This window comes from Eulemur rufifrons, chromosome 29 (genome assembly GCF_041146395.1).
Source record: "Eulemur rufifrons isolate Redbay chromosome 29, OSU_ERuf_1, whole genome shotgun sequence".
Classification (NCBI taxonomy): domain Eukaryota; kingdom Metazoa; phylum Chordata; class Mammalia; order Primates; family Lemuridae; genus Eulemur; species Eulemur rufifrons.
In genome coordinates, this window is record NC_091011.1 from 71,541,183 (window position 1) to 71,558,705 (window position 17,523).

Consider the following 17,523-nt stretch of genomic DNA (forward strand, 5'->3'; position numbering starts at 1 on the left):
TTGGCATAAAGCTGCCTCTCCAGCTGGGATTACTCACCTCCCAGAATCAGAAAAAGAAATAAACTTCTTATTTAATCTATTATACTTTGGGACTCTTTGCTACAGCTGCTTATACAAGGCAATTCTATAATTGATAGTTCCCTGTGTTGCCAGTGCTAGAAATGCATTCTATCTGAAGAAATGTTAAACTGGCTAATTTTTTAAAAATTTCAATGCCAATAATAATTGCAAGTCCAGATTGTATAGTCACTCTTTATATGCAGGTTAGGAGGAAGAATTGCCTGTCTTTAATATAGTCAATTCTCACTTATCCAAGCTGAAAGGAAAAAGAAGGCACAGAAGAAATCTGAAGATAATTGCCAAAGGAATTCACTGTTTAAATGATATGATAGTTACGTAAACTCATGCTAATGGGCTGGGCCCTGTAAATGCAGGCTTACAGATCTAATTTTGACTTTTAAAATTTTATAATTATGGCATTTTCATCTTCTTGCCTTTGTCTGTCTCCCTTTGACTGAGATACCAATCAGAATACTAGTAGCAAGACGGGGGAAAAAAATCAAGGCCAGAAGATTCCACAAACTAAGCCATTAGCTCGAATCACTGATTTCTGAATAAACTGTATACTCAAATTTTGGATATTCAATTCAATTTAATTCAAAAGGCTCTGAGTCTATCTTGGTTTGCAGAACATGTAGCTGCTTCCCCTTAGGCACATTCTTTATTAAACTCCAAAGTTTTTTCCTCCGGACCTCATTTGTATTTATTCAAAGATTCACTCCTACTTTGTGTGAATGAGGCGGCATCACTGAGAAACAAAATATTTCCCATGAGATTAAATTAAAATATATTTCAGTTAAATGGCTTTAGATGGTTCAAATTTTCTGTCAATACTGTACTTTTTAAAATATAATTTTCCCTTGGCTGGGGGCAGTGGCTCATGCCTGTAATCCTAGCACTCTGGGAGGCTGAGGAAGGAGGATCTCTTGAGCTCAGGAGTTCTAGACCAGCCTAAGCAAGAGTGAGACCCCTGACTCTACTAAAAACAGAAAAAATAGAGAGGCGTGGTGGAGTACACCTGTAGTCCCAGCTACTCAGGAGGCTGAGGCAAGAGGATCCCTTGAGCCCAGAAGTTTGAGGTTGCAGTGAGCTGTGATGATGCCACTGCACTCTACTCAGGGTGACAAAAGGAGATTCTGCCTCCAAAAAAATATATACATATATTTTTATATATATGATTTTCTCCTTTGAAAATTAATGTGTGGAATACTACATCTGTTATAAAACCACAGACTTTTTATACTGGGAAGTATTTTTACCTTAAACATATGAAAATAGGAAAAGTATATATTGTAATCTCTCAATATCCTCCCCCACCCCAATCATATTTATGGATTGTTCTGAGAAGTCTATTGCCATTAACTCAATGATCTATGCAAATTTGTATGATAATCTGAAAGTCCAAAGCATGAGTATAGTAAGATTTAAAATGTAAAATAGCTTGGTCTGAAATATATTTTTAAATATTTTAAAATTCTAAAGAATTTGAATGCCTTATGACAGAATCATTTCTAAATTGAATAAAGTTCAGGGTACAAATCAGGTATCTTTATGATTTATGTATTAAGTTAAAAAATATTTACTATTTTCAGAGGAACATTACTTTGGACTTCTTTTTATAAAACAAAATGTACTTCATTTCCAGTTGAATAGCAGTATACCGATTACCAGTTGTGGAGATTTTGATTCTTAATTTAGGAATAAGTTGATTCCATAATGGTTAATAAAACTTTCACATCTTCCCTCCTTCCCAGTTTCTTTCTGGGGCACTAGTCAGTCATTAAATGATATTCTACTACTAAAAGAAAAGATAATTAAACGGCGCATTTGGACCCAAGTAAATATTTCACCAGTTTCAGTGAACGCCCCAGAGAACAGTCAATCAGTAAATCACCGCAGTGAGTCTATGACAGCTACCACAGGTGTATCAAAATGACAATCATCTAGACAAATAAATCACAGTTCTCAATTTTAAAAAACAAAAAGCTTTAAGAATCCCCATATACCCCGAGTTACACACAGGAGGCCATACTAAAATGGAATTGGAAGCTCTCAGCATGCCATATCTGTGACCTGAGATAAGTCACAATCTCTGGGCTTTCTTTTTGTCTTTTTGTTCATGTGTTTGATTTTAAACTATAGATAAAGGAGACTGGTCTTGGCCAGTGGTTCTCCACAGACACAGTACCCCAGGAGCTGTTTTGGAAACAGACAAGAACGTTTTTAGTTTTCACAGTGATTGGCATTTAGGGGCCACGGTAAAGGATCTGCCGTACATCCAGGAACTGTGCCACGGTCCCCACCACTTTCAAATGTCTCTCAGTTCGTTTTCCTTAGAACCTTCAGTATGGCCATCTGAGCCTAGAAAGTAACTCTTTTTTCCCTACTAAACAAGTTGTTTTAATTGTTTTAACAAATTGAATTTTCCAGGGATTCAATTCCCATGTACTTGCGTGCTTTTCTTTGGAACTTTACCAAGAATCATTCCCCATTTTCAGAAAAATCACCTCACCCACAGCAAATCTGCGTTAACAACACGGCATGCCAGGATCAGGATTCTTCTGCAACTATTGCATTCATGGTGATGCCAGGAATAGGTGCAAATAGCCACCTAGTTTATCATGTCTTTCAGTATAGTCATGTCTGAGCATTTAGATAATATATTGATTACATCGTATTTTATTATAAATACTTTCCTGTTTTCTTTATATCACAATTTGGGCAATGTATTGATTTTTTATTTTGAATATAACCTACTTATTTATACATGCAATTGTCCATAAACTTCATCATAGAATAGTGAAAGGGTAATAGAAAATATTTTATCAAAATGAGACACTGATCTGACAGGGATGCAAACCACGCTAAGGCTCCTTGTAATTCTAACGTTCCTTAATTCTATGAAAAACATTTACTTTGGCAAGTGCTGATCATTATTAGCAAGGCTTTCCCTTTACTCTTACATGTGAAAGTATAGCAATTAACTTAAAAAAAGGAATACACGTGGTTGCTAAGGTGACACATAAAAACACAGACTCCACTAAATGTTCAAACATTTATGTGAGCAGTGGGGAATCCCACAGTGCTAATGCCTTTCTCAGGTTAACAGAGAGGGACAGAAAAATACCTAAGGTAGACCTGGAGCCCTTCACTTCTATCTGGTCTCAAGAGGCTACACTATTGGCCTCAGCAGCTGACTGTGCCCTTGTTCTGTCCTTGAGCTGAGGGTCACACATTTTACTTATATACTGTCTCAGTATTTCTCCAAAAAAAATGCATTCAAGAAAATCTACATTGGCAAGCAATGCAAATGTTCCAAATGTGGAACAGGATGAACAACTCTCACAACCAAACTGCATAAGTCTCTGCTGAGCAAAACTTGTCATTCACAAAACAACACCATTCAACTCAACATTGGCTTGCAGATGGTGTAACCATGCGCCCATTCTTCTGAGGCAACCGTTCCCTGTCATCAAATGGAGGTAATTGTTATACCTACTGTGCCAACTTCCAGTTTGTGGAAGTATAGTGAAGGCATGATCTTAGGAACTATCTCCACTTCCCCACACAACTGGGTTCTCACCACGCCCACTGTCTCCATTACCTTTGACCACCTACCATACTACCTCTCTCCTCCTCCAAATAAGCTGCTGGCCCAGGTTACAATATGCTGACATTCCACAGATTTCATATGTACGGTAAAATAAATTCCCTAAGACAAAGTTTGAGGAAATACTACCTGGTGAAATAAGATAAACCCATACTTTATATATCATAAATATATCATTCTTGGCCAAATGACCAAGAGCTAGGAAATACCTGATTACAAAAAAAAACAAAAAACAAAAAAAACAAAAAAAAAACCCAACACCAAAGTATTAATTATAAAAGAAGAAAAAAAACAAACACAAACTTACATTTGATTCATATACCAAAACAAGTGCAAGATTCTAAATACCTAATTAGAAAACTCTGCGTCAAGAAAGCTTAACATTGTTTTTTTTCCCCAAAAAGAAAACTTTACTGAGGCATTTAGTAATATATTCATTGCAAGCTATTACAGAAATATTTCAAAAATCACTACAAGATAGGATAAAAAATTAAAATATTTGAAGGTATACATATAAGCATTTACTTTTTAATTCTTACGAGTTTCTGAAAATAAACAATTATTCATAACTTATATAGGAAGGAAAAAGATCTATTATCAGCAATATCTTTTGTAAATGATTCCCTTAATTTTTCCTTACTGCTCTCACATGCACATAGAATGCCAAATTACTGATTTTCTGGAAACATATGTCTTTAACCAAATAAACATGTGAAACATGAAAGGATTCTGAACTCATACAGCTGACTTCTCAGGTTTCCCATATTCAACATCTGACTCCCAGTCCTCATCATTTCAATGACCGTCTGACTTTGGTGTTTATTTGGGCTTATAAAGCTTATGGGTTGGTGTTTGGGATGAGGGGCACATTTTGCTCTGTTATAATATTTAAGATATACTTGATTCAAAATTAAGAAAAAGAAGCTTTGCCATTGGCCCTCTGCAAAAAGAAAATGACACAGCCATGAGACCAGGCCTCCAAGAAGCTTACCCGCAGGGCCTCGATGACGAGGTCTCTGGCTTCCAGCTCCCCTTCCATCACGCTGAGGAGCATCCGCAGCTCTGACTTACTGAGGGTGTCCACATCAAACTCTTTTCTCTGTAACACAAATAAAAAATAAGGCAATGAAAAAACCATTCCTGAGAGAGATCCACATATCCTGAGGGTGTGACATGGATAATTTTTATCCCAGGGGCTGAGCAAATCCAAGAGGCACCAGAGTACTATTTGGCAGCAGACAGTCTATGCCTTGACCTTCTAGGAGGAGAGGTAAAACCCGTAGTACCAATCTCTCAAGTCTCCCCTCTGAGGAGCGATTGTTCGCCAGCCTGCCTGAACAGATTCAGAGTCTCTCCAAGTAATGCACCACAAATTTAAAGTCCCTGGAGTCTGAATCAAAACAGGTCTGGTATATCTTGTGGGGAAGGGGAGTTTGGAGGAAGCAAAGAAAGCATGGATGTATTCCCAGAAGGGCCCCAACATAAAGGCTCCTGGGAGGTTGTTATAAATTCCAGAACATCCAATAATAACAGGTCATGTTTATAGAACACTCCGCTGCAGAGGCCACCAGCCAGCAGCCTGATGCCAAATCTGGCCCACAGATGTGTGTTACTTGGGCCACAAAGGGGTTTGTTTCTCCCCTCTCCCCAACTCTGATTCAGCCAACATTTAACAAGTCTGAAAATACCACCAAAAAATCCAGATTCCAGGCTTCCCTTCAAAAAGTCAGATGACCAAGCAACCTTAGATTCACATTACCATAGGACAATAATTCACAGAGCCAAGTAGCAGCTGTCCCACATGTTCTCCGTGTTGCCAACCCACCCTACTGACACACACACAGTAGGGGAACATACACTTTGGACTGACACCCCTATGTAATCAGGTCAGGTGAGTTTGGAACTGTGGTCAGGTGAGTTTGGAACCCTCACTATATGGTAATCAAAATGCTGTCTTATGCAATGCCTCTGCAGCTTCTTGTCATTCTATAATGCAGACTTGGTGGGGAACTGAGGCTGGAATAAGTGAGTCTTCCAGAGACCAAGCTATAGCATGAGGTTGGTGCCAGGGCACTGAGGGTCTTAATTCCTCACCCAATGCTCTTCCAGCCCTGCTGTTCTCTCCTCTGCATTCCTTCCCTGAGTGACTGCATCCAATCTCATGGCTTAAATTGCAGTGATATACCACTGACTCTCCATTCTTTTGTCCTCAATGCCAATCTCTTTGCTCACAGCTTTGATAAGTGGGTCCTTTGACCTCCATGTTAGAGATAAAGCTGAGAAAGGATCATCGGGATGTTCACAGCTGGGCCTGGGTAATTCCATCCAAAGCCTGAGCTTCTTCCATAATGCATGCCTTCTAGAGATACTCATTTGACAAACCCTGTCACCATCATAGGGAGAGGGAACACATGTTCATGCCCAAATGGCTCAGTATACCCAACCTCAGAAACCATTCTTCAAAAGGTGCCAGAATGTTATTTGACATTTGCATAGCACCCAGTGGTTTCCCAAGTATTCTCAAAAAAGCAAATGTAATCCACGCCATGCTGCCCTCTCTATTTTCTAGTTAAGAAAACCACGACTCAGAGAAGTTGGATAACGTATCCAGATAATGCAACTAGTAAGTGGTAAAACCAGGATATACAACTATGGGCCATGACTCATCTGCACATTTTACCAGCACCAATATTCTAGAATAAGCTCTTTGAGATGGGATGAAAATGGTACCATTCTGTCAATCAGCCAGTAAGAACTAGTTTAACATCTGTGTCCCCCACACCAGGCTGTCCCTGTGAGGACACAGAAGTAAACACAGCAGAGACCATAAATGATGTCAGAGGCTTTCAAACAGGCATGACCAGAACCAGTCACATTTCAGTTCCAAAGTAATCTTTTGGAAAGAGATACAATGGTACAAATAGGAAAGAGACCAGAACCAGGAGGTTCTCTGAAGATTTTAAAAGGATCTTTCTCTTAAAACTTTGTCTTTTTGTACATACACTAGACAGAGAAGTTATTTGCAAAGGCAGGAGCTAATGATGGAAATGAGAGAGGAAAAAAACAACTGCACAGCAGGCCTAAAGGATATGTAGTTCTCGGGAGCCCCCTGCTTTGAAGGTCATCTTCAAGATATTCCCTGTGAATAGAAAAATTTAATACACCAGGTCTCAAATTCAGCTCCCAACACGGAGTAGTAGTGTCACAAAGTCTTATAAACCAATTGTTCTCATACTTCAGCATGCATAAGAATCACCTGGAGACTTCACTTCAAAACAGACTGCTGGACTCCACCCCCTAGAAATTCTGTTTCAGTAAGTCTGAGGTGGGGCTGTGAAAATCCATGACAAGTTCTGCTGGTGCTACATTTGTATAACTTATCTGAGCCTCTCTTTTCTCATCTATATAATGGAAATCCTAACATTACCCTACAAAGTTCTTGTGAGGATTAAGCAAGAAATATAAATGAAGTAAGTGCTAAACAAAGGCAGGCGATTGTTATTATTAACCCAGATGTTTCATGTAGAGAGGAGTGGGATATTGGCTATGAACCTACTTCTTTGAAAATCTACCATCAGCCTTGGTCCAATAAACTCAGTTTATTGACTCTGATGAAAGACAGACTCTTTTATCCTGGTTTTTCCCACTGAGATGGGAGGGTAAGTGGCAATTCTTATGTGCTTTAGAGGGTAATATTTTATTAATGATGCTGCTGGTTGCTCTAAAGAATTTAATTAATTGTATACTTTATTGTGCTTGTTTCTCTGAAGCTTCATAAGCAAAGTGCTCCATTTTAAAAACTAATAAATTATGAAAGGCATTGCCAAAATCCTGGTGCATATTAGAGTCAGGAGAGCCCGCCCTGCTTCCGTCATCAGCATCACAGCCTGTGACCTGCAGCCAACATTCTGTTTTTCTTTATATCACCGTCAGAAAAAGGGAAAGTTCATTAAAATTAAACACACTGGTACAAGGGTTCTTGCTAAACCATATGTCACAAAGAATGTTAAAAAAAATCTGTCTCCCATCACACTGTATTAAGTGATGTATTGTTTTAAATATATGGTGTGTCTGCCTGACTGTCTCTCTCCCACCCATGTCCCCACCCCAGATTTTCCACTAAAACACTACTAATTCCTGGCCCTCCATACTAAAAATATTGTTATGCTTTCAAATTTTCATTCTCTGACACCTTACATTTCCATCCCCTATTCTGACGAGATGGGGTAAAAAAAAAAAAAAAGTATTGGACATAAAAACATGCTACAGATCTTAAGACTCCAGGTATTTTATAAATAAATACAAAGCACTTTGGTATTTTTAGAAAAATAAGCCCAGAAGCAAAAATCCCATACAGAAAAAGATATATTCTTTCATATGAAGTGTATTACTCTGACGCATATATGGTATCAAAAATACTTAGATATAGAAAAAAATACTACTAACGTTTCTTGGTTTAAGAGCAAAAGGAATTGTTGTAAATCTTATGATGTTTGCAAAAGACTACCTTGATAATCAAATTTTCAAAATTAGAAGACACGACAGATCCAAATGCTGTCACTCAAACAAAAAATTAAGATCTCCATCAGGGCACCCGAGAAAACATGACCCCTCCCCTGAAGAAAAAATCAGCAGATGTGTTCACAGACTGAGCTTTATTATTGCACTTGCTTTTCCTAATTAAAAAAGAAAAATCCAGCTTTCATTTTTTAGCGATGGAAAGAAACTTTCCATCACTACATAAAACCTAAAACAAAACCAGACCTGCTAGATTTCAACTCCAGAGGCCACTCTTCTGGCTGTAACATTTGCCAGGAAAAGTACTCCAGGAAAAGTGCTTCTTAACACCTAGTTTTAAAAATCTGGCAGGGCAGCTTAAACTAATCCAGAGTCTGGTCATCAAATAGAGAGCATGTCTTCCTTGGGACATAATAAATCATATATACATATACTTATTATATATTAATCTATTGCATATGTTTATTATAAATTATGTATAATTTATAATATACATATAAGTGAAAAAGGAGAAATAATCCCAAACTGTTAGCTGTTTGGCACAATAGTTTTGAACAGCTTTGAATTATGTGGGGCAAGTGTGAGCAGGGCATTATTCAAGATTTTCTCTCATATGTGGTAGGGGGTTGGGGGGAGAGAGAGAGGCCCCCAAAAACAGAAGCTGGCTAAAACTGGCATCTTAACTTGCCATGCCAAGTCTCCCCCATCCCCCACCACCAAATCTAAAATACTGGGTTTATATGGGAATTCAATAGCCATAGCAAAATAAGTCCAGAAGAGCCTTACCCATACCCTTTATGAATTAATGGAGTCAGCACATTGATTGGTTGCCAAAAAGCCTCCAGGAGATATTAGGAGCCACAGGGGCAGAAATACCCCTCAGATCTTTGCCCAAACACATCAGTCCTATCAAGGCTGCTGGGTGAGAATTTGATTACCAAACACAAAGCCACACACATCCTCTGGCTCTTTCCACCAACACCAAGAGCATCTCTTCCAGTTTAAAATCCAGTGGGTTGTGCCTACATTTGGTCAATGAGTTTCACGCAGGAGGGAGGCAGGGCATCTGAGAGAGCAGTTGGACTAGCAGGTGGAATGAGGAGAGATGTGCCTAGTGAGCAATTAGCAAGGGAGGGCAAGTCATTTCATCTGTTTGGATCTCAGGTTTCTCATCAGTAAAACGAGGATGTTGGAGTAAGTGATCTCTAAAAATCTCCTCCAGCCCCTAAATGTCCTGATTTCATATACCATCAGGGTAAACGGATTACTAGACTGAGAAAATTTATTTAGGTCATTTCCTGAGCCTAAAAGCCTTTGAGAAGTACTTGAGGAAAACGGATTTTGCCTCTTTGCTTAGAAGTTACAGAAATGTATTTTCCTCCTAGTTTAATAGTGCATGCTAATAATTAATAACATATTTAAAACTTTCTATGTAAGCAAGATTTATGCTTTTGGGGATGAACAAGGGCTATAAAGAAGGAAAAGCAATGAAACCCATCTTGAAATTTCAAGGAGATCAAAATTTGAAGACTATCATTAACATGAAAAAAATAAATCCAGCTTTCTAAGTACATAAGAACATTCACTATATTAAGAAAATGTGAATTTAGCCAATTATAATTTTCATGATGAAAAGAACATGCTCTCAAACTATTTTCCAATCTCTGAAGTTACTTCTTGCCTTGAGATTATTCCTCCTATTTCTCTCTCTACATGGAGGAAAGAATTTTCATGGCGGGGTTGCTTATCTCTGATTTTGCTCTTCCTAATCCTCCTTTTTCCTCTTATTCATTTGAATCCCATCTTTCTTCAGCACATAGCTCAAATCCCACCTTTGTATGTTTCCCCTGATTCCTGAAATCTCTCCTCTCTCAATTTGGTCTTAAAGTCTGTCCTATTACTTCACTTGGCAATTAATCATGTTCTGCCTTATGCACTTCCTCATATTAAACTTCTTATCACTATTATCTCTATTTTCTCACCCCTACTAACTGTGTCAGAACAGCCAGAATATTCCATCTTCAATGATTTTATCTAACATGTATGCCCCCTCTTTTGGTATAAAGTGCCTATTGCTCACAATGTAAAAACAGAAAACATGCAAATGATATCTCAAGTATATCCATCTTACTAAGACACAATGTTACAGCCCACTGTAGGGGCAACTAAGTAACTGGGCATTCAATCATGCTCATTGTTTCAAAAATCATTTAGAGTAGCCTAAACTAGGGAAGCAACGTGGCCTGTGCCTTTAAAACAACATGGAGTACTGACCACGGGAAGTCTATTTAGTGTCAGCTCTCCCAGGCAATACACCTCAAATCAGCCATACTGCCTGGGATCTTTTCATGCAAGACAAGCAACTCAGAGTGTTGAAAGGAGGTAATACTGACAAGGAAACAATGTCAGGAAGGAAACCTGGTAATGGATGTAGCTAATTTTAACTAAGAGAAAGTTGGAATGAAAAGCAAAGTGGCTCAGTCAGGGGTGGCAGCCTCTGATAATTAAGCCCAGCTACCTCCCTTTTCCTCCTTTCAGATCTCCTCTCAGTCTCTATTTCCTTTTCAGGAGGCAAAAAAAAAAAAAAAAAAGGACTATATCTCAAATGAAACAAATGTCTATTTCCATCCTAATCCAGCTTTTCAGTGTTACATCAGCCCAACATGGATCACCTCTGCATGCCAGCAGACATCCAGCTCTAATAATTTTCCTTTAAGAAGCTTACAACGCAGTGAAGAATATCCTCTCGATTATCCATAGGTGGCAAATGTCACCATGCTGATTTTCAAATGAAGAGGTTGGGTGGACCATGGGAGGCTAAATGATATTCTTACAGCTGTGAAACCCTTTTGTGGAAAAACTCAGGCAGGCCATCTTATGTTTTCAATTAAATATAAAAGTGTCAAAGTCAAATCATTTGCAAACAAATACCCATTCCACATAGCAAAGTTAACTTGGCTATACTGCATTTACTGTAACATTTTTAAATTGATCCCCTATTGGTTGTATACTAACAATTTATTTAAAGAAAGCAATATTTTCTCCCTAAAATCAGGATTTCTACATGAATGATGGCATCATGCTGTACATGGCATATGATCTCATTATTTTTGTATGTTACTTATAACAGAATAAACTTTAAAAAAATCCTTTACCATCAATGTCATAATCACCCTTCTCCATTTCTTTATCTAACTGCCAAGGGAAAAGACAAGTCTCCTTTTCCATGTTATACAAGCTTTGCAAAGGAGCCCCCAAAGAGAGAAATGCAATCAAGGGTATCCAAATAAAGTCTCCTTCTAAAGCAATACTCAGACTTAGCAGGCAAAGTACATGGGGGAGGGGTGGTGGGAAGAGACAGTACTTCACCCTTCCTAGGCTCATTCAAGTTGAACAGTAGTCTCACATTTCAGAGCAATTGCAGACTATTCTAAAATCTTGCCTCATCTCCTTCCTGCTCAATCTTTCCTTTCATTCCCTTTTTCCTCTTTCCAAACTTCCCCACACTTCTCCCTTAACCCCCTATCAATCAGCCCCTCCTCCACAGCCCAGAGGATGATGTGGCCTTGACTGTATTATTGGAAGAATTCAGGATGGGAAAGGTACAGTCACCATGATACCACCAGCCACCACATCCTGAGGTTCAACCATCATTTTGAAGAAAGAGAATCTAAAGAGACAACTAATAGTGCTGGAAATTAAATTTAAAAAATAAAACCTGGAAAGTATCTGAGATGATACTGAGAAAAACATTTTGGAGAGGGGCAATATTAAAATGCAAATTTAAAAATATAAGAATCAGGGTCATCTTTCTAAAATAAGATCTGCAGTATCTATAATGTTAATTATTAAAAATCACAGGCCAACAGTTTCACTATAAGCTAGTAACATACAAAGTATATATTTTCCAATTAGCCAATTAACATTTAAGTATTATAACACAACTTCTTGGTGAGTTTCTTTTCATTGTCTTCATTCAAAATTATTCGTGGGACACTAACCATGTGCCTGGCATTGTGCTAAGTAACCTTTGTTTTCCATTACAAAAAAAAGAAAACTCACACAACTCTCCTTGAAGGAAGAGGCTGTTCTCTCCCAGCTACAGCCTTGCTGTCCACGTGACATTTGTAAATGTCTGACCAAGTACCAAGGCCGTGAAACATTTTCTCACCTCATAAAGTTATGTGAAACACAAGGATAGAACTGGCAATCTAGCCTACGCATGGATTCAATCACACAGAGGACAAACGTTCTTCCCTAAACAAAATTGCTCCTGTGAGAAATGACAATAATGACAGCAACAACAATAATAAACTCCCAAAACAGGTGCAAACAGAAACATACAACCAATTATTTGAGAAGAAAAAAAGGAAAGAATGAAAAGCATCACGCTGAAAACAGTTACATTCTCATCTTTGGGGAATAGTCCAGCCAATTGCCTCTACCTCTAAGCTATTTTTCTCAAGCACACAGCTGAGACTGAAACCTCTATGCTCATCTTTGAAAGCTCTTCTCATGTATCTCTCAAGGAATCCTAGGGACCAGCCACATTTGCACACTGCTTCCTGCAGTCAGTCCAAGACTAAGGCCCAGCTCACATGCCATCCCTTTGTGGAACATTTCCAGATCCTTCACCTAGGAACTCTCTCCATGACTCTTCCTCCCCAAACTTCTAAGGCAAATTATTTATACTTCTCATGACACCACTGACTCTGATTTGATTCCTTGGTTTATGTCAGTCACTGGGATGTGTTACTTTAGGGCAACAAAGGTGTTACTCTTCATACTTCCATCTTGGTAAGTGTTAGGTACTTTACTACATTATTTCCTACTTAATTATGCTGTGAAACCTTAAATAGTCTATAGCTGCCATATAACTTTCTTTTTTAAAAAGCTTAGCAAAGTTGGCTAAAAATGCTTCTTTGCATTTACATCAATATTGTCACCTGGAAAACAAAAATTTCTAAGTGTCAGCTGTTAATTTGTTTAACAACACTGTTGTACATTTTTTAACAAAATCATTGTCCAAATTTTTCCTTGTCACTGTTGCCATGACGACAAAATTTATACCTACTTCTTGCATATTAGCTGCTCCAGAAAAGCTCAGAATGACAAGAATGTTGGTTGGCTTCCCAAACATAGCTCTAAAAAGGTCTCCATTTTCCTTTCACTCCTAAATTCTTTGGTGACAATAAAAAGCAGGAATATTTCTGTTTTCCATACTGCCTTATCCATTAGGAGTTATTTTCAGAGTAGAAATAGCAATACGGCCTATAAAAGTCATCACATTTGGCTAAGGCACTGAAAATAACCCAGGTCTCCCGGCATGTTTCACAGCAAAGACTATTAATACGATTCTATTGAATAATGTAGCTCTTACCGAGCTTTACACTTGGGATGCTTTCAGGATTTAAACTAAGCTAAGAACAAGAATCACAAACTAAATTTAAAACACTCCACCAAAATGATATTAAACTGAAAACTATAAATTAAACTTGTTTCTAAGCAACATTCTAAATAGTCAAAGCTTAGTGAAAACACTCACTTTCAAAAATAGCCTACTGCTTTGGAGCTTCCATTGGCTTCTTACTGCCAAATGTATATATAAAAATGCACAATATGTAAACCAATTTAAAATTAAATAAATTTCTAAAATGAAAAGAAAGAATTGTTCATTAAACTAAAAAAAATCTAAGTCTTTTGTTGACAAGAACTCAAAATGCATAAAAGTGCCTTTGATTTTTAAGGAGCAATTATGATAACAGATATCATTCCTCTACCCTAGTTATTCTTTAATTTAAAAGTCAGTCTACAGGTCAAGTGGCTATGAGAGGATCATGCCTTATTGAGTCAAAACTATTTGGAAAAGTAAAATAAAAATGCCCAGTTAACTGCATAAGAAGCCATCATCAAAATTTTACTAAAAAGTCAAAAGCTATTAAAAAAAAAAAAACCCTATTAGATTAAGAATCTTTGGTTCATCTCAGAACCCCAAAGGATTCTATGGAAATAACAAAGGAGGTTCACTTTCACAGATTTTCCATGGCTATTCCCATTAACAAGGGTGAAATTATCAAATCTCCAACTATCAGCAGTGAAAATCAGACTCCTGAAAAATTTAAACAGCAGAGAAGGAACACTGACCTTGTCAACACAAAAAATCTGCTTGGAGACCAAGGTTTGTTTACAATCTAACCAAATAAAACTATATATCAGCTACAGACCATAAATCAGCTGTTTGTGTTTGGTTTAACTGCCAAGTGATTAAAGTATTGAGAGTAGTAGAAAGAAGCCCATTCTAAGTAGATTAAACAAATTCAACCTTGCTGGTGAACAAGAAATACACACACACACACACACACACACACCCTACCTCTCTCCCTACCCTTACCATCTTCTGGGGATGAAAGCACCCCATCATTTCAACTTCCTAGAGAAGCTTGTTGTCTTAATAGCTGGTTCCCTTATTGTACCTCACAGAGAGGAATTGATTCACAGTGGCAACGTTTCATTTGAAATCTTAAGAAAGTTCTCATTTTCTATGCAAGGAATGAAAACTCAATTTTCCCTAAAGTTTCAAATCAAAACTTGCCGGTTTCACGAGTGGAAATCAGCAGTCCTCCTCCCCCTCTCTTATTTCTTTTCGTTCCCAGGCTCAGCTCCTTTCATTTCACCTTCCTCCACACCTCTCCAGTCCCTCTCCGGAAAGCCCTACCTCCAGAGGGGGGAGGAAGTTAAAGCGGCCCTGGCAGTTTACGCCTGGCCCTGCCCTCCGCTGCTCTGGCACCGACTCCGCTCAGGTGGTGGGAGGGAGGGAGGGGGCGTCCACGCCCGGCTCGCTGCATCCCACCCGGAATCGGAATCCTCGGCGAGAGCAGCCGGATCGGGCCAAGAGTGGGAGGCGCACCCAGATCTGCCTTTCTCTGCAGATGCTTGCAGCTCCTGCGAAGCTGCTTTCCAAGCCCTGAGAACGTTTTCCACCCAGGAAATGTGGGTGCAGCCCTCCTCCAGGGTGGCAGCTGGAAACCACTAGCGAGCCTCTGCACGGGGATATTCAGGGGGTGAAAGTGAGGACCAGCTATGGATGGGAGCGCATTCGGCTTCCACACCCCAGCGACGGAGAACAATGTCTTGAAACCTGGTGCAGAACCTCCACCTTGCCCGGGCACTGCCGAAGACCCAACCCCTCCCCCCCCCCAGCCCCCCTTCCAAGTGATGGGGCAGCAGGCAGCCAGGACCCGACGCGCTGGCGCTCAGCAGCAGCAGCAGCAGCGCCCGCAGCTGGACACGGGGCCTCTCCCCAGGGGCCTCCCAAAGGCTCACGAGCAGACACAATGGGCATCCCCACACCTGCTCGGCGATGGCCCCCTCCCTCTCGCCACTTTCCCGGTCCGCAGAGGGGTGCCGGGCACCCGCGAGACACGCGTTCACAACCACTGGCGCAGCGGGAGGTGAACAATGGGGGGTCAAATTCGCCAGGAAACACACCCCAGCCCTCGCCCCTAACCAAAACAGACTGCAGAGAAGGGAGTGGGCGTAGGGGTCGCACGGGGCGCACGCAGGGACCCCCGAGGACCGGGCGGCCCCGGGCTGCTTCCCGTGGGGCTCGGAAAGGACAGGAGGGATCTCCAGCTGGGTAGCCCTTCGCCCTTCTCCATCCGATCTCTGGCCGTGGGGGCACCCCGAGGAGAGATCACCTCCCCGAGGGAGCACCCCAAGGAGGGGGCACCCGGAGGGGCCCGGGCTTACGGAACACCCCGGGGGCTCGGAGCCGGGGTCCATCGGGACCCCAGCGCCGCCCCCGGCCCGCGTCTACACTCTCCCCGCGCCCGCCCGGGAACTCAGTTACCGCCGCCTCCGCCGTGGCTCCCGCCGCTTCCTCCGGGGCACGGGACGCGTCGGGCTCGCAGCTCGCGCCGTCCGTCGCCATCTTCCTGCTCTAGCGGATCCGAATGCGAGCTCGGAGCGGCGGCTCCGGATTCAGCCCTCTCGGCGCGGGCGGCGCTTAACCCGCTGCTGTCCGGGGACGCGGGCGCTGCCTCCTCCCCTCGCCGCCGCCCTCCCGGCTTAACCCGCTGCGCGCCGGAGCGTCTCCGCCCCGGTCCCGCCCCGCGGCAATCAGCAATCGCTGGGCTCGTCGAGGTACGAGAAATGGGCACACGGCCGGGCCCGGCGGCGGCCCTGCGCGCAGGTGGGGCGATCAAAGACAGGCGAAGCGGCGAAGAGAGCGCCCGGGAAGCGAACGTTTGGCAAAGCCCCCACCAACCCGACCGTGAGCGGCCTGGATTAAATGTCAGGCCTCCTCAATCTGAATTCTGTGCAAGATCAAGGAAAATCCTTTACTTCAGCTCCCTCTATCCCACCGCTAGGAATCACATGGGCACCCCTTTCTTCTTAAATTTCTTTTTCTTAAATATCTTTGCTGCCAGGGCGTTTTTACCCTCCTGGTATGTATCCTGGCTTTGTTTTAGTCTATAGTTGACACTAGTCCTCCAAAAACCACCAACTCCCAGATGAAAATGACGTGTCCTGTTAATCTTTTAGTACCTTGCATGAGGCTATCAGCTTCTAACTTTCTACACAATCCTTTTCAAGGACGGTGGAGCAGGACATTGTTTGGTTTTTGACGCCCCAAGTCTGACGTCTCTTCTGAAGGACTAACCAAGAACCGTTCAATGCCATAGCCTTTAAAAGGATGTCCTCTACTTCTGAGAAAATTTTAAAAATTTCCTCTCTGCATGTGAGGACATGTGGACATACACAAAACAAAAATGTTTGTAAAAATTGATTTTGTGGGAATTACAGGTCTCAGATTTTTCATGAGACAAGTGAGTTAGGCCCAAACCCTTAATTTTCTCTTCCCTCATCTAATTCAGTTCCTACCCTTTCCTGCCAATTCCCAGAATGTGAAAATCTATCACCTTATCAAGACCATATGGTACAACCCTCCCCAAATCACCAGATCCTTAAAAAATGTGTTGAAAGCACAAAATCACATTGAGACATTCAAGCTGTGTCTCGAAGAAGTAAAATCAAACCGCAACCAAATCCTGCACTTGAAATTCTGGAAGATGAATGATTGGAATGTGTAGTCCAAAGGTTACAGATCAAAGCTTTTTTTTTTTTTTTTTTTAATGGCAGACTTCTAATGAAAGGTTTTGACACTTTAGTTGCTCCACTTTCCAAATTGGATCCAAATATGACACAAACCAGGGCAGAGGAAATCGTTTCTGCAAAGATCCTGAAAGGGATTGATCCATAAACTGTAAAAAGTTCTCTTCCAGAAGAGAGGTCAAAAAAGAACTGTCACCTATAACTCTGGGGTTAAGGGTCAG

At 40.9% G+C, this 17,523-nt stretch overlaps 1 protein-coding gene across 4 annotated transcripts in view; it reads right to left on the reverse strand.

The window, feature by feature from the left end:
• The window catches only part of CTTNBP2 (cortactin binding protein 2), a 144,241-nt gene extending 128,097 nt beyond the window's left edge, over positions 1-16,144 (reverse strand). For 2 of the 4 annotated variants that reach the window (XM_069461480.1, XM_069461477.1), the window contains exons 1-2: positions 16,038-16,144; positions 4,662-4,769 (exon numbers count right to left, since the gene is read on the reverse strand). Coding sequence is in view for 2 of the 4 variants with exons in the window: in XM_069461477.1 (XP_069317578.1) it covers positions 4,662-4,769; positions 16,038-16,118 (189 nt within the window). In the remaining 2 variants the exon portion in view is untranslated. Of the gene's footprint in view, positions 1-4,661; positions 4,770-14,579; positions 14,610-14,780; positions 14,899-16,037 lie in introns of those variants that run through there. The other 2 variants (XM_069461479.1, XM_069461478.1) reach the window with 2 other exon arrangements.
• Positions 16,145-17,523: the final 1,379 nt, after the last annotated feature.